This window comes from Oreochromis niloticus, linkage group LG17, assembly GCF_001858045.2.
Source record: "Oreochromis niloticus isolate F11D_XX linkage group LG17, O_niloticus_UMD_NMBU, whole genome shotgun sequence".
In the NCBI taxonomy this organism is placed as follows: Eukaryota; Metazoa; Chordata; class Actinopteri; order Cichliformes; family Cichlidae; genus Oreochromis; species Oreochromis niloticus.
Window position 1 is genome coordinate 37,217,286 of NC_031981.2, and position 22,849 is coordinate 37,240,134.

The window sequence follows — 22,849 nt, forward strand, 5'->3', positions numbered from 1 at the left end:
AAACATTTGGAGTACAACTGGGAAAGTAAATGTTAGTCACTGAGAAAACCTTCGAGGCCTCCAGAGGTTTGAAAAGTAGAGTTATTCAGTAAGACTTGTCTTACCCGTGTTTTTAAATCTCATCAGATATGAGAAAAAATAAAGCAAACTGTGACTGTGGGAGTAGATGCAGTGAGCCCCGAAGGGTTTCCAATTTTCTCTTGATAAAATTTAGTTAGAGAGGAGAAGGAGAAGGGCGCGGATAGGAGTAGAGTCGGGAATACAAGCACAAGCGCCATAGCAACACATAGAAAGAGGAAGAAAAGAGTTACCCATAAGTAGCCGCCGTTTCACCCGCTTGTCCACATCAGCTACTGACGTGGCATTGAACTCAGAGCTCTCAATTGCAGCCTCATCTTTCTCTAAAACACAAGTAACAAGGGGACAAACAGTGAGCAGCAGGTTAATGAGAAGCCCAAATGACCAGACCTTCAGCCCCTCTTGGCGTTTGAGCAAAAAACCAAAGCCAAGAAGCAAGAAGCGATGAAGAGGCGCCAAAATCCCTGTTAGAGTGTTAATCCCCAAACAAATGATGAACCCCCAGAGCAAATTAAAAGAACAAAACAAAATAAAATGAAAATGATCAGTATCAGTGTGGAGCTTTCAAAATGAAGCGGTAGGTAGGCAAATAGGTAGGGAAGGGGAGGAGCTTCAGGGCCCACATATGAGTAGATTTGTCTTGTTTAATGATAGCGGTGTGGGGGTTTAGGGATGGGATGGGGTTGGGATGAACAGTGGGATCGGGGTTTATTTCTTTGATGGAGTTTCTGTCTTTCATATCAAACAGCCATGCTTTGTCAGCAATGATTTCCTCACTTTAGGATGGAGGGATACGAGAAAGAGAGGGAGAGGAAGTTACACGTGGAACATGTCCGAGACAAGCTGCCTTAAACGTGGGCACAGAGACGAGAGGGATGACAAGAAAGAGCAGAAAGAGTGATGCACGAGAGGTCACAGGGTGGAAGGAGTTGCCTGAAGAACTGAGCAATGATGAGATGATTGAGAGGGAATGAAAAACACAGAAGAAGAGAGAGAAAGAAGAAAAAAATCAGTCCCATCATGCCCCACAGTGGGAGAGCTATATGAAGGAAGGAGGTCTGAAGGGATGGGGTTTGAAGGGGGTGTAAGGAGAGCATGCAGAGAAACAAAAAACCAGGAGGAGGTAGTCTGGGGGCAGCGCTGGTTGCCTGTTTGTCTATGGCACATGTCACAACTGGCTTTAACAGTCAACGCTGGAAAAACCACATTCCCAAAAGCTGGGCAGCGGAGGTGGGGTGGGGGTGGAAGAAGGCAGTCGGATGGCTGTTAAAGGGGCATGCATGTGCTGCATTAGGGATGGTAAGTTTGGCCATGGGTAGGAGAGGGAGGTGGTCTTTTATTGGGCTTGAGCCATTAAGGCCTGAATGAGCATCTCTGTGAATGGACGCCACTCGCTTCAAAAAGGACAGGCCTTGGATGTACATGCTCGGTCTTATGAGGTGGGGATGGGGGAAAGGGGCATAAATAAGGGGGCAATTAACGTCTGCCTCAGCCAGCGACCATTTTCTCCCTCTCCTCTCAGGCACATGATGGACAAAGTGGAGGGCTCTCTGAAGCACACTCAGGGATGAATGGAGGCTTTTCTGGTGCTGAGCTAGTGGATAAAATGTAGTTATGTGAATGTGTGTGAGTGCTGAAGCAAGAGCTGGTGCATACCATCTCTTGTGTGAAATAATCTGTCAGAGTGGGAGACATAGCGGATGTGGATGTGTCAGACAAGTTTAGAAGGGGTTGAGGGAGAGAGGTCCCAGCCACTCATCCCTAAAGAGTCTATGGGACTAAGTGGTGGTCGAAGTCCCATAGAGAGGGGAGTTGCTTTAGAGAGCCAGACCTACAAAGAATGAGGAGCGGGAAGAATTGAACCACTCTACTACTACAGCGAGGAGGAGATGGTAAAACCAATGCACTGGGGAGGAAACAGAAGGACCAGTGTTGCTAAAAACAACAACAGCAGCAGCAGCAGCAGCAGCAAAAAAAGTCCTTCAATTAAAAAAGAAAGAAAATTGAAAGAAAAAAGAACAAAAGTGAATTACAGGCTCTCCTATGCAGCTGAGCAAGCAAACAAACAGCCAGACAGATTAGTGAAAGACAAACGGTCGATGTGGCATGTGAGCGGACGCATGCGGCAGGAATGGCAGGTAATAAAGTGAGGATGGGTGAACCCTCCAAGTCCCTTTTCCTCGGTTAACATGTATGGAGCAAGAACAGGTACAAGTGGATGGGGATGGAGTTGCCAGGACTTTGGTTTTTAACCAGTCTGTTGTTTGTTGCTTCAGTGCAGAGATGGAGGGTGAGGAGGTAGTGAGAGAGCTGGAGGAGGAGGTTAGCTTTGCTTTTATGGGAGCTTTCTCTAAGATCAGGCTGCAATTGAGATTTCCATTTTTAACCACAGAGTCTAACAAAAGGTCCCCCAACCCATAGTCACTCTTTCCTCTCGTGCACTGAGGATTAATCCCCGTGTCCACCTGATTCGGTTTGAACATGGTTGCTCAGACAAGACAGGCAATCAGGTACTATCACCAGAAAGCAGGAGGAGGGAGGAGGAAGAAGGAACAGAGGAGTAGCGCTATATAGAAAGGGTCAAAGGGGGTGGGGGTTAAAGGTAGGCCCATAAAGCAGTTGGGACACTCAGACAGAGGGGTCCTTTCTTTGATCAAAAAATGAAGAGAGAGACAGAGAGAGAGAAAACACACAAGACACTGGGAAAAGAGGGAGAGCAGTGTTCCCGCTCTCATTTTGCTTCCTCTTCACAGCCTTTTCTTCATCGAGTGTTCCACTTCTTCAAAGCAGCTGGAAGGAAAAAGGATTAGTGGCAATCAAAACCCGGTGCTGCTGAAGAGCAGCACAGCAACCTGCTCCAGAGTTAGGGCTGAGAGACAGCGAGGCAGAGAGATGCAGGTGTGTCCAGTGTTCAAACACAGCCATCAAAATCACATCAGATAATTATGTGTTCACCAGTGTTCACAGACAGGACTGACCATAAACTCATCGGCTCATCCGTAACATTAAATATGAAATCACACTTTCGGTTTTAACCTCTCCTTGATGTAGACATGTTGTGTTCACTGAGGTTCAGCTGTCCAAATACAAGCTAAAAACCACTTGTGAGCCATAGTCAGTCACATGGATACACAGTCTCATTCAAAGCTCTGAACTTGATTGCTAATAATCCAAGCATTTCTGTCTGGAGACATAATTTGACCTTTTCTGGAGTTCCAAACAGCCACATAAGACTCTGTTCATTTTGCTATCCTTAACTTTCCAAATATGAGGAGCTGCCAGCTATTGGATGTCAACCTCCATCTCATAATACCCATAAACGCCTGGTTTTTGTCCTATTTTCTTTAGTTGACTGGGATATTGTCATTCCTTTTGATCAGCAGTTCTTTTAGCAGGAGACACAGAGATTCATTTTTCCTGTGCTCGGTCTCTGCTCTCATTCACACTGAGCCGAAGTGAAGTATAGCTTCTTCCTTAAAACTTTAAATAACCAACTAAGAACAGCAACTGAAAAGACTAACTATGCCTAATAATTAACTCCCCAAAATTAAATAATGCTCACAAATATTACACAATAATGGTCATTTTACAGGACTGTATCTAGTGTGCCATTTCCTTTGTGCAAACAGTGAAAACTTTGTTTATTCCAAACTGTAAGACACTGGAATATCTGCGCAGCTCACAGTCAAAACTAGCCAACACAAGAATTTACCATGAAAAGTGCTTGAGAATCATGAGAGGCCACCTTCACTTCCCACTCCAACTGCAAATCCTTACAGTAGCAACATTTATTTAAGTACACTGAGGACCCTGATGATCATTAGAATATATAATCTGACGATCAAAAATACAAGTGATCATGTGTGCCACAGTGGCACACGTGTGTAACAGATAGCACTTGTACCCATATACTTAAACTACAACAAGCTCTAATAAACGTGCTCTGAGAGCCGTGCTGCAGTGATGAAAACTGCTTTCAGGTTTAGCAAAGTTTCAACAACAAGAAGGTGGCGAAAAAGCTCTGAATGGCTTCACATACCTGGGATGCCTTATTCATCCTTTACTGATTGGGGGAAATCTCCTCTAAGCAAGAACCAGGATGTGTACAAATGATCTGTGTGAGCACAAACAGCTCCCTACTGCTTGCTGACTGAGCTCATTACTTCTGATATAATGAATGTGATTATTATTCAATATATCTTTAGAATATGTCACCACTTTTTCCTTGGTCCTGACATGTTACTGCTGTCATGCTTAATAAATACAAACTTCAGCTTTCCTAAATAAGTTAAAGCTTGGATGCAGGAGCAGAGTTGGGCAGGTTTGAAAATCATTGCGCTCAATTTTTCATTTGCATTTTACATTTGGAAAAAACCAAAACATTTATTTGTGTTTCTTCAATTATAAAAAAAAAGCACAGTTATTGTCATTTGTTGCACTATATTCTTTCTTGTCTTATTGTGTGTGTGTGTGTGTGTGTGTGTGTGTGTGTGTGTGTGTGTGTGTGTGTGTGTGTGTGTGTGTTTAATTATCATTGTAAAAAATCAGCCCATGCAATAAGAAATGGCATTCAGACTAAATAATGAACGAACTTTTATTCTCACACAAGCATATTTAATCTTACAGTATCACAGTTCTTATTTATATAAACCATCATTGACAGTGTCAGTTGTTCTAACTATGCTAACAAAATTTAGTCTGGAGTAACAACATTTTCAGATATGATTCCCAAAGAGTTGAGTATATTATAAATTTACATTAAGTTTGGCAAATGACCTGAAAACTTTAAGTAGTCCTGGAAGTATGAGTCACAGTCAGGTCACCAACTATGAATAACTGTACATGCATTGTAGTGTTCCCTTCCTGTTGAAGCCCAAAATATTACTAGAAATTCTCATCAAAGCTTTGAATCCATCAGAAATGGTATGTGAGATGAAGTATTTCCATCAGTAAAGGACCGTTACTGATATTGCCGATTGCCTGAAATTGATGGGTAAATCAAGGCATAGTTAGCTGTGAGATTAAGCCCTGGTTGTCTTTTTTAAGGTCTGTGTGAAAAGCTTCCTCGCACTCTTGTGTTCACAGAGTTTAAGTACGATAAGGTTGAGGCAGTATGCGGGGAAGAACTTTGAGGTGATCTGTCTGTTGACTCACCAACTCCAACCCCCCTTACATGTTACTCTTTGTTTTAAGCTATAAAACTGTCTGAGGCCTTCCATTATACAGCAGATGTTACAGTCAGGCAGCTGTGAGAGCTTCAGGGTGTGTGTAGAGAACCTGGGAAACCAGGGTGGCTGTCACTCACCAATGCAGGTCTTGCTGTCTGAGTGCAGGGCGTACTTCTGGTGGCAGCCACACACAGGCCCTGTGTCTGTGTCGTTGCATGTGTGCTGGCAACCGCCATTTCCATAGTTACAGGTCACTGAAGATAACACAGACATCAGTTCAGTTTATAATACAGTGCCGATGTTAATTTACTTGTTTATTTGTCAATATTTGTTTACATTACTGATCTCCGGTCATTTGTGCTGTAAGACGCAATCAAATTTATGCTGGTCAACAAGTTTACATGAGTGAGAGGACAGAGAGAGAGCTAACGGATGAGGAGAATACACTGAGTGGAAATTAGATCGTATGGTAGCAGAAAAGGGAGAACAAGTAAAAAAGAGAGGGAGAGAAAAGTTATTATAGTGTACACACACAGGGCGAGAGAGAGAAAACGCATGGGGAAACTGAAGCATAAAGACATGGAGGAGCGAGAGACACTGGGATCTAATGGCCGGAGAGGAAACTGAACATCATGTTCAAATAATTTCCATAGCAGTTTCTATGCGCTGCTGTTTCTGAAATGACTGGACATTTTAAATACAAGTACACACAAAAAACAAGAAATCATCAATATTAACCTGCCTTTAAAAAAATCAATACCAGGGAAAATTCTGAAGAAAATTCCTTAGTGTAATAAACAGCTACCATGTTTCAGGTTTCAAGTTCAGACTGAAGAAGTTGGCTCACTCATATTATCTAAAATAGTAGCGGTTAGGCTGTGGTCAGGTTTCTGTTCCTGGGCCCTCAGCAGCAATCAGTGTTCAGATGCAGCAATATTTACTGTGCGTAGAAACTTCTGTGTTAAGATCTGATGTTTTACTCTTTCATCCACCTCAGCCTGGATGGAAAGCTAACTTTATGGCTCTGCAATGACAATACCTCCTTCTTATTTGCAGCAAGTATTATTATAGGAGCTTACAGGAGCTTTGTCTCAACATGGGCACTAGAAGAACTGACTGTGTTGGTGATTGCCATCCTGGCTGCTGCCAGGGGTCTAAGGAGCTTGGAAAGAAAAGCTTTTTGAAGTTTCTTGAAGATGTTTCATCCGAGAAGCTTCTTTAGTTTTAAGAGCAATTGGTGGAGAGTCCCAGATTCAAGTCCTATGGAAGTGTCCCCAAGGGGGTCATGGACCCCCTATTGATCCTCCACCTAATCACTTGGTTATGAGAGGTGAAACGTCTTCAAGAAACGTAAAAATGTCCAGACGTTTTTCTTTCCAAGCCCCTTGGATTAGGATGATCTGAATGAAACTTCACAGAGCAAACAGTGGTTACTTACTTCCACTGAATGAACTCTATACAAGACCAAATGCTTGAGTTTGGTCATTAACCATTCAGGGAAGGTAAAGAGACACCTTCCTGTAATGCTCAGGAACAGTGTCTGTTCTTAGTATCTAGCAGAGAAATTCAGTTTCAGCTTTTGCTCCTTGGAACATAAAAACAATCACCTATGAATTCCTATGTTATCATTTTTCCAACATTTTCAGGTCCTCCTATTTTGCAAAAATCAAGTGTAAATAGAAAGTCTTAGATCCTTAAGACTCTTCATCCTGTGTCGATTAAGAATATCAAACACAGAGAACTGGAAATGCGATTAAAAGGCATAAGAATGACAGAGGAAAGACGGAAAGAGGTAAGAGGAAAGTGAGGTCTGAGCGTCTGTATGTGTGATGCTGGAGGCTTTGCAGTCTGCCAGTTCTTTCATCACTCATTTACTACCGTCCACTGCTGCCATGCTCAACAGGCAGCACAGCACCGGGTCCCTTGCCGCTAATGAAATATTACCACAGTGGGGGAAACATTAGAGCTTTTTTGAGGCTTTCAAAATCTTAACACTCTCGCTGCCTAAAAGCAGAGCGAGGTAATGTGCCAAACATTGTAACTGAAAGCTCACTTTCCCCCATCAAAAACAGCAGCCCAAAATTCCAGGGCTGTAGGCTGTAGGTGCGAAGAGTGAGAAACAGGAATTGAGTTGCAAAAGGACATGAAATCGCTCTACTGAATCCTTCAGCACCTTCAGCTTGGCTTGAAACGCTTAACTGATTTTGGTATTAAATGTCCAACCGTATATTTTACCACGGGAGGCCCGGTGGAATTGGTCCATTCATTGCTATTGCAGATGTTTATAACAGGAACATTTTGATCCTTCGTCGTACTAATACATCACCTCAATAAAATCAGGTCCATAAAACAAAGTGTTAATACCTTGCTGTCATGTGAATTGTAAAATACAACGACAAGCCTGCCGACTAAACATTCACAGACAAACACACATTTATGCAAAAACCTTTGTAGACTTTCGGGGCATGCTGTGTCAGTGAGTTGACAATGCCACGGACACTGTGTGTGTCGGTCTGGGTAAGTGAAGGCCAAATGTGATACATACATGTGCAGTCTTTCTGATTCTTGGCCAGCTCAAAGCCAGGACGGCATTCACACGACACGCCGCCTTTCCCTGGAGCTTCCCTGCAGATGTGGGCGCAGCCATGGTCCTTGTTCATGCAGTTCATTCCATCTGGGTGGGAACATGGAGAATATTTAACACTTTACATAAAGAAAGCTTTTTTATCTGATTGTACAGAAGCGAGAGGACAGTCGTGATCTTGACTGACCCTCAGTTCATCCGTGTGAAACAAGCCTTTTTAGCTTTAAAGAAATCCACTGTTTGAAACTACTTTCTTCTGATTGGCCACTCCTTGAAACTGAAGGTTAGATGGGACTGCAGTACGAAACATGAGCTTTTGTCTCGTAGGGAAAACGTGTACATAACCGAACCCATTTTCCAAACTTGATGCTAATATCATCACAGTGTTTAGTTATTTTATAATACATTGTTTTAGATTACGTTAGTTTTTACTCACTTGTTAGTTCTTTTTCTGTCTTTAGTTAGGTTTATACAACTATGTTCATTCTAGAAACAAATCATGGCTTTTGGTTAATATGGTTCAATTAAAGTGACCCTTCTAACACATTATCACATATTACAGTCATGTGGTGTAATTTCCACTTTGCTGTCACAATGAAAACAAACTTTCCCCAGAGAACCAAGGAGATTTTACAATACAATCCTCTTAAAAATATGTATCACTATTTTTCACTTGGAGGAGAAAAGTAGCTATTTCACATTTTGTTATTAGACTGGGCCGCCGGGGAAGTAACAGACCACAAATACATGACATATTACAAAATGCAAAAAGGAGCCTTGCCGAGTTAAACCCATATTACTCCAAAGGTGGTTTTTAGCTGTCTAGCTGACTATCCTGATTCCACTGCTGACATCCTTCACCAACTTCATCATCGTTACACCCTTAATCACAGCTGTAAAAATCCCTCGGGGTGCAGTAATCACACACGGTAGGTCAGCCGCAGTATTAAAAGGAGACAGCAAGGAGACTTGTAACTGAAGAACTGTGGTTTCTCTGTTAGATGTGTTATATGTGACAGCAAGCCCAATCTTCAGGGTGAGCTGAACAGCCAAGGGTCATTAAACCGCTGCTTTTCTTTCCTAATGCTACGAGCCAGAATGATGCTATCTGAAACCTCACACACGGTAGAATCTCGACACATCTTCATCAGGACCAATTAAAGTCTACATGTCAATTTTTGACCCATCTCAGCTTCCACTAAGGCTTTTTCTTGTCAGCACTTACAAGCTCTTTGTTCTTCTCCTACTTGTGTTCTAGTCCGTTCATCCATTCATTAAATCACAGAGGTCTGCTTGATGTGCTCTTAGTCTACTCCTGGTGATTTACAGAACACATTGTGGCAAGAATATGTGAAATAGGACGGGGAGGAAGCAAAGAAGCAGAGGATGGAGGATCAAGTAGTGAGGAAAACACCAGCCAAAGATATCACTGAGCTCTGGCAAGAAATGGGGAATTCATTTGGGTTTGTGTCACAATCAACTGACTTTCTCTACAAAACAGAAGTTTAAAATTTGATAGGGGGCTTCAGTTTGAGATTTCCTTAAAGAACAGTTTGTTTCATCCTCGTAAGATGTTGTTTTTCTCGCATAGATTTTTAGTGGCTGGTTGCTCATATGACTCCTTTCACTTAATAACTTTTGAACAGTCTTTATTCTCCTGAAATGGGAGCGATCATGAATGAATAATAACAGAAGGAAGCTCTGCCCTCAAGCACACACACAAACTTTCACTACAGCAGAAGTGACCTGTTATGATTACATTCGTTTTTAGATTTCAACACATTTTAATGCATTTATGAGCAGGATTTGAGCTTCCCATGCTTAGCATGGCTGCCATGTGAAAACTGTGAATCCTTTGAGTCATCAGGAATGACATTACTGTTAAACTGTAGCACTTCAGTGATACACACCGCTAGTGTCTGGTCCCCATGGCAAATAAGGCCCAAGGACACTTTAACTACTTTATTATTGTGCCATTCCCCCCAGAGAGACCCCTTGATTTTTAACTGTACACTTTTAATTTGACTATTCAATCAACATGCAAAATCAAAAACACTCATGCATGTAGAGGAACATACATTTACATATACATTTACATAGGCGACAAAGAGTAAAACCAAATCCACCTCACACCCTCACATCATATAATTCAGCCAGATTGGCTGGTACTGATATGCAGCCAAATCTGGACCCTGTACAACTCATAAAATTAGCAGACCAATGATGCTAGAGGCTAAAAAGCTCTGAACAGATGCCAAACATGCATAGATCTTATTTGAAAACTAAACTCATAAGAAAGCACTGTTTCTACAACCCGTTTAAACTTTGGAGAAGTCAAATAAACGGAGAGAGAGGGAGAAGACGGACACAGGCCGGGCAGTCAGCACAATTGAGCCTAAAACAGCAAACAGAGCTGCGGGCGCGAACTGTGGCCAACATGACGAGGGGGTTAGGCTGACTGGCTAAGCTCACTGACACACTCTGGGGTTACTGGTGAATAACCACAGAGGTTCATGGACCAGATCTTAAAACGTTAAAACTATAATAAGTGTATGAAAATAAAACAAAGGTTTTTTTTAAACCCATACGAGAAAATGATAATGGTTGAATCAACTTCCATTTAAAAAAAAGTTGCACCAATAAGGGAACAGTTAGGTGAATAAACACAACCGTAATAAGGAGTCAAAATCCATAAAAGCTAACTGAAAATTTCTGATAATGCAACCTAACAGCATCTTTTACAAACACCCTGAATGATAGGACCTCATGCAGTGTAAACTACCCCAGCTGTAACAAAGAGTATAGTTACTATAGTGAGTATAGTTAGGTGATATTTGCAGGAGTTATTCAGATCAGCTGCTTATGTGGGCCAACAAAAAAAACTACACACACACACAGTTGAAAGCATGACTGAACGTCCCTTAGCCAATGTGCTTTTTCAAAGGCATAAAGAATATTAATGCATTTAAAATATATATATATCTGACCTGACCTCTGACCTGTGGAGTGAGTGGTGCTTTGATGTGAATAAAACACACCAAAAAAATGATATGTGCTGTCTGTGCCAATTGTGACTGCATTTCTTCACTTAGCAGTGAAAAGGTGAAGAAAGGGTTGACCTTTCTTCTTTCCTGCTCAGTGTGCAGCTTTGTTTAGACAAAGAAGGTCAGCAGGTTTACAACTACTGAAAGTCCTCGCTGGGAGCCCCAGAAGGTCCAGACAAAACATGAGACACATCCTCGTGGCCCTGTAAGAGCCCCCAGGATAGACTTTGCCTCTCACACAGGCTCTCCTCTGTCTCTTTTATTATCCTCTGTCTGTCTTTCTCTTTCACCTCTCTGCTTCTCTTTATCCAGCAGTCCTCACATCCCTCTCCTGCTCTCTCAGGAGGTCTGACTCCAGATGAGGTCCAAGCATATCACGGCCATGTTATTACAACCTGACTCTTGCAGCGTTACACCCCAAAGCCCAAAAGTCTGGCTGGCAAAGTACAATCAGAGACAGAAAAAAAGGAAGGAATGAAGTGAAAGACAGAGATGGATAGAGGGAGACAAACTGAAGAAAGACGAGAGGAATGTGGAAAAAGAATGTTAGAAGAAAGGCGAGAGAGGGACGCAGAGTGGGATAATTTAGAGTCTCAGAGTTACTCTCCTCCCCGTTTCCTTTGAGGGTGATGAGGAATGAGGTGATGCTGACAGCCAGTCTCACAACCCGATCTCCCCACTAGGGACAAATACACATTTGACAGCTCAATTCAACTGTGGAGCAAATGTGATGTTAAAGTTTCAATAATGTGAAACACCTATACAAATACGACATAAATGGAGTCTGGGAGCTGGCTCGGCCTGTCAGTTGAACTGTGCTGCATCATACAAATGTAATCCGCCCCAGTATGCTCACATTATGTACCAAACACACCCCTCCCAATTCAGCAGCCAATTCACAATAAAAAAGACATTTCCCTGACATGTCAGTGGAACTTCTGTCCTGCCTGCTGTTTCTACATCCACCAACACCACCAACACCCACCTTCACTTTGTCGCTCCAAGTGCATAACTACTCATTACTCCTCTATTCAACTGTGTGGCATGTTCATGGGGAATGACGACGATCATTTCAAGTGTGTCTTTTCTGACTGAACCACATTTATAAATTCCATTAGATTAATAAAATCACCTTTTTAAGTGAATTTCTTTTGTCAGTTACTTAATGTTCTAGGTTCAAACTGGAAACCTGATAGATAAAAAAGATTAGACTTAGTTTGGTCAGTCAACACTAAAAAATATCAAGATCAGAGTTCTCATCTTTATCCACTCATTTAATTCCCCACTATGTAAAAAACACCTAATATTAAGCAGTAAATTGATCTCCACTTATTTAACAAAAACATGACCATTGTTCACTGGCAGCTGTACTGGCATTACATTTAGTGGCCACTGGTTTCCTAACCACTGATTGGATTTCTTGATGTCAGCCACTTCTCCTTTGAACAGATAGATATCTCACGCAAGGGCTTGGCTGTGCATGATAGTTCCTCTTCATCTTCCTCATCATTTTCTAGCTTCAGCTGCCTGAGTCATTTCTGGAGCAACTCGTCTCGGGGATCATCATTCACTAATCGTGGCCCTCTCTCTTTCCATTGCTCATAGAACCTCTGGGTAAGACTTTGAAGATGCGAGTGCATTTTGAGGTGTTTTGGTCTTGATGTCAGTGGCATTTATTTCCTCCTGTGACCAGCTCATTATTCCAGATGGGTATCTGTTGACTGTTAGGGTGTATGTTCATCTTCATTGAGTCCCACTGAGTTCCTGATGAATGCTATTAGTGGACTATTTGTCTTGTACAGTGCCAAGAACTCCAGTATCCATGTTTTAGGCACTGAGTAATAGTAATCTTGTAGTCAGTTCAAGTGTTGCTCAGATTGATCTGCCTGGTCTTAGTGTCCTGTTGTACCATCAACCATTTTCTTAGGTTTGTGCTTCGGCTCTCTGGTGTTATTTTCAGTCTCTGAACTATGTTCATGTATTGACTCAAATACCTGCTCGGCTTGGTTTCTATGATGCCTAAGAAGAGCTTCCATGTTGTGGAGAGGCAGGTAATCAGCTGGTAGCTTAATGGTGTTGCACCCTTCGGAGCTTCATGATCAAGATTGTTCTACCCTGTGTGGGCCAGTCTGAATGAGTATCTGGTATAAGCTGCCCCCTTATTTGTGCGGCCAGGCAATTATGGAGTGTCGTTTAGCTTCTTCAGCCAGTAGGCATGGATCACGTCAGGTCCTGGTGCGCTCCAGATCTTCATTACAGAGACGTGTTATTGGATGTCTGCTCTTAGGTCCACCAGCCATTGATGTGACAACTCTTTCCCTCAGATGTTCTTCCAGCTCTGGGTGGGTCTGCCCTTGTGCGATCCTTCCTTTGTAGCTGAGAGTACACTCTGGATGGATCTTTGGAGAGCGAAGCTCCTCGGGGTGGCTGTAGCTCAGGTGGTAGAGCAGGTCAACTAGTAATTGGAAGGTTGGTGGTTTGATCCCTGTCTGCTCCAGTCTGCATGCCATGCATCTTTGGACAAGATACTAACCCCAATTTGCTCTCTGATGCATCCATCAGAATATATATGTGTGTGAATGTTAGAATAGATAGAAAGCACTGTTTTTTCTCTAGCATATCTCTTCAGCTTGTGGCCAGAGCTGTGACCCTTTGTTTGGCAGTTTCAGTTATCTGTATCTTTTTGTATGTCTTTTTCATCCAGGACCTTCTGCATGATGCCCTTCTGCACCTCAGTTAACCAAATAATCTCCTTCCCTGATTTTGACTTCCAACCTTCTTCTCCACTGGGGGCCTCCTGCATCCTTAAACTTAGACTCAAGTGCTCCTAGGATTACTCTGGTAGTGGTGTATATGAGCTACAGTGGCTTGCAAAAGTATTCGGCCCCCTTGAACTTTCCCACATTTTGTCACATTACAGCCACAAACATGAATCAATTTTATTGGAATTCCAGGTGAAAGACCAATACAAAGTGGTGTACACATGAGAAGTGGAACGAAAATCATACATGATTCCAAACATTTTTTTACATATAAATAACTGCAAAGTGGAGTGTGCGTAACTATTCAGCCCCCTTTGGTCTGAGTGCAGTCAGTTGCCCATAGACATTGCCTGATGAGTGCTAATGACTAAATAGAGTGCACCTGTGTGTAATCTAATGTCAGGACAAATACAGCTGCTCTGTGATGGGCTCAGAGGTTGTCTAAGAGAATATTGGGAGCAACAACACCATGAAGTCCAAAGAACACACCAGACAGGTCAGGGATAAAGTTATTGAGAAATTTAAAGCAGGCTTAGGCTACAAAAAGATTTCCCAAGCCTTGAACATCCCATGGAGCACTGTTCAAGCCATCATTCAGAAATGGAAGGAGTATGGCACAACTGTAAACCTACCAAGACAAGGCCGTCCACCTAAACTCACAGGCCGAACAAGGAGAGCGCTGATCAGAAATGCAGCCAAGAGGCCCATGGTGACTCTGGACGAGCTGCAGAGATCTACAGCTCAGGTGGGGGAATCTGTCCACAGGACAACTATTAGTTGTGCACTGCACAAAGTTGGCCTTTATGGAAGAGTGGCAAGAAGAAAGCCATTGTTAACAGAAAACCATAAGAAGTCCCGTTTGCAGTTTGCCACAAGCCATGTGGGGGACACAGCAAACATGTGGAAGAAGGTGCTCTGGTCAGATGAGACCAAAATGGAACTTTTTGGCCAAAATGCAAAACACTATGTGTGGCAGAAAACTAACACTGCACATCACTCTGAACACACCATCCCCACTGTCACATATGGTGGTGGCAGCATCATGCTCTGGGGGTGCTTCTCTTCAGCAGGGACAGGGAAGCTGGTCAGAGTTGATGGGAAGATGGATGGAGCCAAATACAGGGCAATCTTGGAAGGAAACCTCTTGCAGTCTGCAAAAGACTTGAGACTGGGGCGGAGGTTCACCTTCCAGCAGGACAACGACCCTAAACATAAAGCCAGGGCAACAATGGAACGGTTTAAAACAAAACATATCCATGTGTTAGAATGGCCCAGTCAAAGTCCAGATCTAAATCCAATCGAGAATCTGTGGCAAGATCTGAAAACTGCTGTTCACAAACGCTGTCCATCTAATCTGACTGAGCTGGAGCTGTTTTGCAAAGAAGAATGGGCAAAGATTTCAGTCTGTAGATGTGCAAAGCTGGTAGAGACAGACCCTAAAAGACTGGCAGCTGTAACTGCAGCAAAAGGTGGTTCTACAAAGTATTGACTCAGGGGGCTGAATAATTACGCACACCTCACTTTGCAGTTATTTATTTGTAAAAAATGTTTGGAATCATGTATGATTTTCGCTCCACTTCTCACGTGTACACCACTTTGTATTGGTCTTTGACGTGGAATTCCAATAAAATTGATTCATGTTTGTGGCTGTAATGTGACAAAATGTGGAAAAGTTCAAGGGGGCCGAATACTTTTGCAAGCCACTGTATATGGTTTCAGCGTTACATCGTCTATTTCAGTTCCACTGCTCTCTTCTATCAGGGCTGGATCATAAAGATGGCGCCGGTGTACTTGGCTTGCCGTCCGTCTCGCCGCTTTTTCCCCTCCCTTTTTCCCTTACCTTCCCTTATGGACCTCGGCACTGTGTTTTTTAATCTTTATTTTTCTAGTCTTATGTTTATCTAGTGGTTGTGGACTGATTACATATGACAGGCAAACACTTTTAAATCCTCGTTCTTTCCATTCGTTTCGGGCCGACCCCTGCTGGAGTGTGGGCAGCGCTAACTTACCACAACTGGATTCGTCCTGCGGCTTCTCCTACCTACCGCTTCCTAGTCTCCACAAGAAACTCTACAGGAAGCGTGGAAGACGGAGTGGCCGTCGCGTCCGTCTCAGGGCCTTTCTCAGAGCCAGAATTACGGACCATGTACATGTTAATCTGGACACGCCATCATTTTTTCCCTCCTCCCTGGATTGCCCGGACGCTAAACTGCTTACTTGTCGCTGGATTTACCCGGCTGATCACCAAGCATCTGCCCGCTCTGCGACACGCTTTCCTACTCGGATTTGGATAACATCGCGCCGACGGGGAGTTTGTCGAAGCAATCTATGCACTCTGCGTCGTGCTTCTAGAGGTGACTTAGTACCCTGGCCACGGATGGCACTGCTTAATGTCAGGTCGCTGGTAAATAAGACCTTTGTTTTAAATGACTTATTCTCTACTAGTGGCCTTGATGTTTTATTCCTTACAGAAACCTGGATTCGCCCTGGTGAGCTCATTCCTTTCTCTGAACTTCTTCCTTTGGACTGTGCCTTTTTTAGTTCACCGAGGCTTTCTGGTAGGGGAGGTGGTTTAGCCTCGGTTTTTAAAAACGTATATAATGTTCGGCAACTTTCCTCACCTAACTTTGCTAGTTTTGAAGTTCAGTTATTGGAGATGACTGCTTCCACGACCACTTTATGTGTGTTGGTCTATCGACCGCCCAAATATAACAAGTGTTTTATCTCGGACTTTGGCGACTGCTTGGGTTCCGTTCTTTTTAAATATGATTCTGTTCTTATTCTTGGTGATTTCAACATACACATCTGTTGTAAGGATGACCTGCTTGCTAAAGACTTTCTTGCTTTAATGGACTCTTTTAACCTCCTTCAATGGGTAAATGAACCAACCCACGTTAAAGGCCATATTTTGGACTTGGTCTTTACGTATGGCCTGGATATTTGTATTAAGGATATAAATGACGCTGGGATTTCAGATCATTTTCTAATTTCCTTTGATATTGGCTTATCTGCTGCTGGACTGCACCCTGGAGCTCTTTCTCGTCCGCTACGCGTACTCAGCTCTGAAGCTGTGTCAAAGTTTGCTGTGTCTTTTTTAGATTTGGCGCCTATAATTCCTGACTGCTGCTCAATTCGCTCGTCTGATGGTTATGCTGATACTTTGCTATCATTATTTTCATCTACCTCTGATTTGGTTGTACCTGACGACTGTTCTCTCTGTTCGGTTGATGGTTGTGCTAATATCCTGTTATCTGTTTGTTCTTTTATTCTTGATTCTGTTGCTCCCATCAAAATGAAGCGCCCTAGAACCTACTCTCATTGCTGGCTAAATGATACTACAGGTGCCTTACGACGTGTCTGTCGCCGTGATGAGAGGAGGTGGAAAAAAGATAAACTTCAGGTTTCTTATGATATGTTACGGACCAGCCGCTCACAGTTTCAAACTGCTGCTAGAATGGCTAAGGCATCTTTTCTTTCCAAAGTTATTTTGGCTAATGGTCACAACCCCCGTATGCTATTTAAAATTTTTAATTCTGTTGTTAATCCCTGTCCTGATATGCCTTTACTGTATTCACAAGCTCTTTGTGAGCGTTTTCAAATTCTTTTTTTAGATAAGGTTTCATCCCTTAAGCTTTCCTCTTCGTCTGCCTCTTATCCCGTCTTTTCCTCTGAGTGTAATTCAACTTTTCATCAATTTGAGCCCGTGTCGCTTTCGACTCTGAAGCAGCTGGTTGATCAACTGAAAAACACCAATGCTGTGTTTGATATTCTCCCATCGCGCATTGTTAAGGGCTGCTTTGATGTAATTGGACCGAGCATTTTATTCTTAATGAATTATTCTCTACTCTCTGGATCTGTCCCACTGGCCTTTAAGCATGCTGTAGTCCAGCCTGTTCTGAAGAAAAAGAATCTTGATTGTTATGATCTTTTGAACTATCGACCGATCTCTAAGCTTCCGTTTCTGTCCAAGATCCTGGAGCGACTAGTTCTCTCTCAGCTTCAGGCGTACCTAGACGCGAACAACATTGCAGAGAAATTTCAGTCTGCCTTTAAGCCACGGCACAGCACTGAAACGGCCTTGCTTAGAGTTTTCAATGACCTATTTGTAAGCACTGACTCTGGACGCTCTGTGGTCCTGGTTTTATTGGACCTTTCCTCTGCTTTTGATATGGTCGATCATAACATTCTTCTACTAAGACTTGAGCATACTGTGGGTATAAGAGGCACTGCCCTCAACTGGTTTAAATCTTATCTCGCTGACAGGTCTTTTTCGGTTAATTTGGGCCACTTCTCATCTTCCTCGGTAACTGTACGCTGTGGTGTGCCTCAAGGATCTGTATTAGGCCCTATTCTCTTTTCGCTATATCTGCTCCCTCTTGGAGCAATTTTTGAGAAGTATAATATTGCCTTTCATTGCTATGCTGATGATATACAGATTTATTTTGAGATTACTGATGATCTTGCTATGTCTTTTCACTATTTTCGTGAATGCATGCGTGAGGTTAAAGGTTGGTTCAAGAGTAATTCTCTTGTCCTGAACGAAAAGAAAACGGAGATCGTGGTGTTCGATAGTAAAATCCCCCGCGACCAACTGTGTGCCTTTTGCTAGCTCTCCTTCTGATTATGCCAGTAATTTGGGCATACTACTGGATAGCTCGCTTAAATTTGACAAGCAAGTGTCTGCTGTTGTGAGGTCTAGTTTTAATCAGCTGCGCCTCATTTCTAAGGCTAAGCGCTATATTCCGCACAATGACCTGGAAAAACGTATTCACTCATTTGTGACTTCCAGGTTGGACTACTGCAACTCTCTTTACATTGGCCTTTCCTCCTCCCTTCTCGTTAGATTGCAGACTGTCCAGAATGCGGCGGCACGTCTTTTGACAGGTAGCAGGAAGTTTTCTTCCATCACTCCTGTTCTTGCTGGCTTGCACTGGCTTCCAATTAAATACTGTATTCAATTTAAAATATTACTTTTCACCTACAAAACCATTAATAATTTGGCGCCGAGCTACCTCAATGAGCTTCTCAGGTTACACACTCCTGTCAGAGCACTTAGATCTGCTACCCAAGTTCTTCTGGAGCAACCTCGTTCTCGGCTGAAGTCTCGCGGTGACCGTGCGTTTGCTGTAGCTGCCCCGGTCTTATGGAACAACCTTCCTGTTGCTATCCGGGCGTCTGACTCTATGCCACTGTTTAAATCACGGCTGAAGACTTATTTGTTTAATCTTGCTTTTCCACCTAGTTAACATTTGGTGTGCGTTGGTACATTTTTATCCGTTATGCTTGTGAACTACTTTTATATCTTATGATTGTCAAGGTTTTATAATTGATACGTGCCAGGTCCTTTCTCTTTTCCCTCCCATCTCCCTTTTCCTATTTTATTTTTGTCAAGCACCTTGGTATACCCTTGGTTTTTTAGTGTGCTTTATAAATAAAGTTTATTATTATTATTATTATTATTATTATTTCAATACTGTTTCCAATGCGTTCTAGCCCCTAGATCTCCAGCTTTCATAGTAGCTTTCAGCCATTGACGTTACTGCACTGAGCAACTAGGTGCTTCTTGGTCATTGTTGATGTTGGCTTTCTACTCATCCATAGTTCCCAAATGGTCCAGTATCATTGCATTACTTATTATTAGTCCTTGCCCATATATGCCTTGTTCCTTCCTCCTGACTCAACCTCTGTATACTTTAATGAGTAAAACTGGTCAGCTATGCTGGTCGTGGATTATAAGAGAGTAATTCATTTCAAGCTAAAACACTGTTTTGTTTAGGCAGAGAAATATTAAATAGTCTGGGAGGTTTGGTGGCTAACGTTAACCCTGAGCCTGAAATTTTGTCATGTTTCTTGTACATCCCACAAAACTGGTGAACATAATAAGGATTTCAGCCATAAGCTTTTAGCTTCTGCTAAGCTTATAAATTATAAAACTTCTGTTCATTTAATTGAGTTGGCAATATTGTAGCATTGTTTTTTTAGAACTGTGGAAAAAAAACTCCAGTTATTTGACATCTACATGTCCAGTATCATGTAATCGTATACATTACTGCACATGTGCATCAAAACTGAATGCCTAACCCTCTGACACTAAACACACATTTTGAACCTCAAAAATGGCTTCAAACTCGTGGGGACGAGCATTTTGTCCCCATTAATGACTGTTGGTCCCCACAATTATAGTAGTTTGCCAATCCTCACAAAGACACACACACACACACACACACACACACACACACACACACACAAACATACAAGCAGAAGTTTCCAGTTCAGTAGTCAGAAAACCACCCATAAAAGAAAGCAAACAAACAAAAACAACCTCCACTTTAAAGAACACTTTTAAATAAAAGCTTTGAAATCTGGGATATCAAACAGGAACAGTTCATACTGTTACAGTTTCCTCTTCAAACAAAACCCAGTTGCAGACTAGCTAAGAGAGCAGCTTGCCATCTGCTGTGCCTTGGGTACAGTTAAAGTCTATTTAGTGGTTTTAGTTGAGGAAATACTTCCAAAATGTAAAAAAAAAAAACAACCTCTATGCAAAACATCCTTTTAATTTTTCAAAGATGACATTAAACTGTTTTTGCTAACCCAGAAAATTGTAAAACTAACCCTAACCAAGGGAATTCAGCAACTGGTTCCAAAAAGTGGAACTTTTCTCATTTTCTGACTTGGAGAAATAGGATGTGAAGAAATCTTCTTTACAAACTGGAGCAAAGAGGCTCTCCACCAGAAAAGAAAAAAAGCCGCTCCCCCTGAACCATCGCCCCCCTCCCCCCACTTTTCCATCCATCTCTTGTAAATGCCATTTTAATTGAAATCTGTCAGCCGCTGGCTGTGTGTCTCTCACTGCTCTGCTCAAACCACAGTGCTATAGGTGCTAAGCCATGAATTTCAATGAGAGCTTTTCTTCAACTTGCTGCATTGAACTCCTTTAAATAAGGACTGTGCCTTTTTAATAACCCTCCCCAATCTCCTGGTTAAACACAAGAGGAAACAACACCATTCCCACCTACACACACACACACACACACACACACACACACACACACACACACACACACACACACACACACAGAGTTTATTTTGCTTTCTTTCCTTCATCTGGCTCTAACCTAAGACATATCGGCATATCAGGAATGCAGATTTAAATACTAACTTTGGTTTTGAGTTATGAGCATAATTACTTCAACAAGCATTACATCAAGCTATGAAGCTGTATTGTCATTATTATTACATTGTAGTCAATGAAGTAAAACTTAGAAAGCAGCTGAATTAATTCACTAAGATAAAGTGCAGATAAATTGTTCTGAAATGTGGAATGGAAATATTGTTTTTATCTTCCACATAAATTAAGCCAAAAAGAAAAGTAACACACCCAGAAAAATAATACAGAGAGGCGGCAAATAACAAAAGGGAAATGTGGTCTTTGTTTACAGAAATGCAACCACTATGACACGTGCTATTAAAAGTCTTTAAAGACTTTAAAGCTGCCGAGAAAAAGGATTTAAAAATTGTTACTTTCAAATAAACAGTGTTTAAAGGCATTTAATTGTAATATTGTTGTTCTCTATCAGTACAGGAGCTCTCCGAAATTAGCTATATTGCTTCAGTCAAGATGAAGGTCTCCTTTATCCAACACATGTTTATATAAACTGTTTTGTTCATTTAATTTGAACAATTTTTCTACAAATCTAAAACATTATATTTCATAACATCAGTCACAAACAGGATGCTGCATTAAAAACCACCTTGGCTTTGGTCACTAGCAGATTACCACGGTTGCCTGTAGTTTGCATGGAAAATGTTAGCACTCACTAACAAACCACCACGCGGTTGTGAAACCGTAACATTCACCTTCAAAAGGCACAACCATGACTTTGCATCACACTCCTCACAGTTTCACTACAGCTTAGCAAGTAATTGTAAGTGTTTGTAAACTAGTCTGCATCTTCACTGCACACTACGGGCAGCTGCGACAGTCTGCTAGCAACCAAAGCAATCGCAATAGGTTTTTCTGTGCAGCACCACATAGCTAATCGTCATCAGTTTAACTTAGCAACAACACGCAACCACTCACCAACTGCTAAAGCCACAGTCATGCAGGGCTGGTGAACAGACCAGGCCTGCATGACTGTGGCTTTAGCACTCAGTTTCACAGCCACTAACACTCCCAACCAGTCTGGGCATACTAATGTTTTTGCTAACTGGTTACCAGTCTCTATGGCTGTGGGACAGAGACTTTGCTAATTATTCTTTCCATTACACTCCATTCCATCCACACAATGTATCAAGTTAAACAAACTCAGCTTTGAATCACACGACTGGGGCAACATGTCACGTGCCAATGTCTGTGAGCAGCCCTTCACAGACATTGCATATCTTGACAAATCTTAGTCCAGACCACTATATAAATCTAATGAAGCAGTTTTTGTAAGTACAAAAGCAAAAGTTAAAAGGATGTAGAACTGTGACTATTATCTGTTGGTGTATAATTTAGCTGCTGCTGGATGCAGGTCCTGATACCAAGGGACACGTGGTGTAAAGAAACTCGCAGGGATTTAAACAGCAGAATGTCTGAGTTGAGTGCCAACCAAGCCTGCTACAAAGTGTTGGGCAACACCTTAATCATTTTCTGTGAGAGCAAGGCTTTATTCTTTATACATGACACACCTACACCCATGGGCACACCTGCAACCACACTTCAGATAACCTGCTTGTTGGCTGGTTACAGACTTTTGCACATCGGATAACATTGTTTCCAAATGAATATAAAAGTCACATCTAAAATTGGTTTGCTGCTTTTTATGATATGCCGACTTAAGAAGCCTGACATGATCTATAATGTCTATTTGGCAATAGGGTGAAAGAGCCAAGAAACACATAATGTCAGCTGAGTAACGGATGGATCAACAGAACTATTTTTTGGTTCACTTCCTATTTCTCCTTCCTATCCATCCCTCACCTGTAGTGTCTTTACTTCAAAACTAACACTCTGATTCAAAACTATAAATAAGTGATTAAAAAACATCCCATTATTACATGAGAGGTGTTTGGATTCAAGAGTCATGTGCCAAAAATCACAGCACATGAGTAGCTAGTGGATTCAAAGCAGATAATATACAAAATGGACGCGAGTGATTACACTCTGTAAGCGCCTAAACTACATGTCAGTGCTGCAAAATAACCCAACTTTGTCAACAGACTAAA

The 22,849-nt window shown here is 42.1% G+C and overlaps 1 protein-coding gene across 3 annotated transcripts in view; it reads right to left on the reverse strand.

Annotated features, from left to right (window-relative positions):
• Positions 1 to 22,849, reverse strand: part of scube1 (signal peptide, CUB domain, EGF-like 1) — a 125,546-nt gene that overhangs the window by 41,726 nt on the left and 60,971 nt on the right. For 2 of the 3 annotated variants that reach the window (XM_025899548.1, XM_005475582.4), the window contains 3 exons: positions 7,792 to 7,920; positions 5,384 to 5,500; positions 312 to 401 (listed from right to left, as the gene is read on the reverse strand). In XM_025899548.1, coding sequence (XP_025755333.1) covers positions 312 to 401; positions 5,384 to 5,500; positions 7,792 to 7,920 — 336 coding nt within the window. The remainder of the gene's footprint in view (positions 1 to 311; positions 402 to 5,383; positions 5,501 to 7,791; positions 7,921 to 22,849) is intronic. The other variant, XM_005475583.4, reaches the window with a different exon arrangement.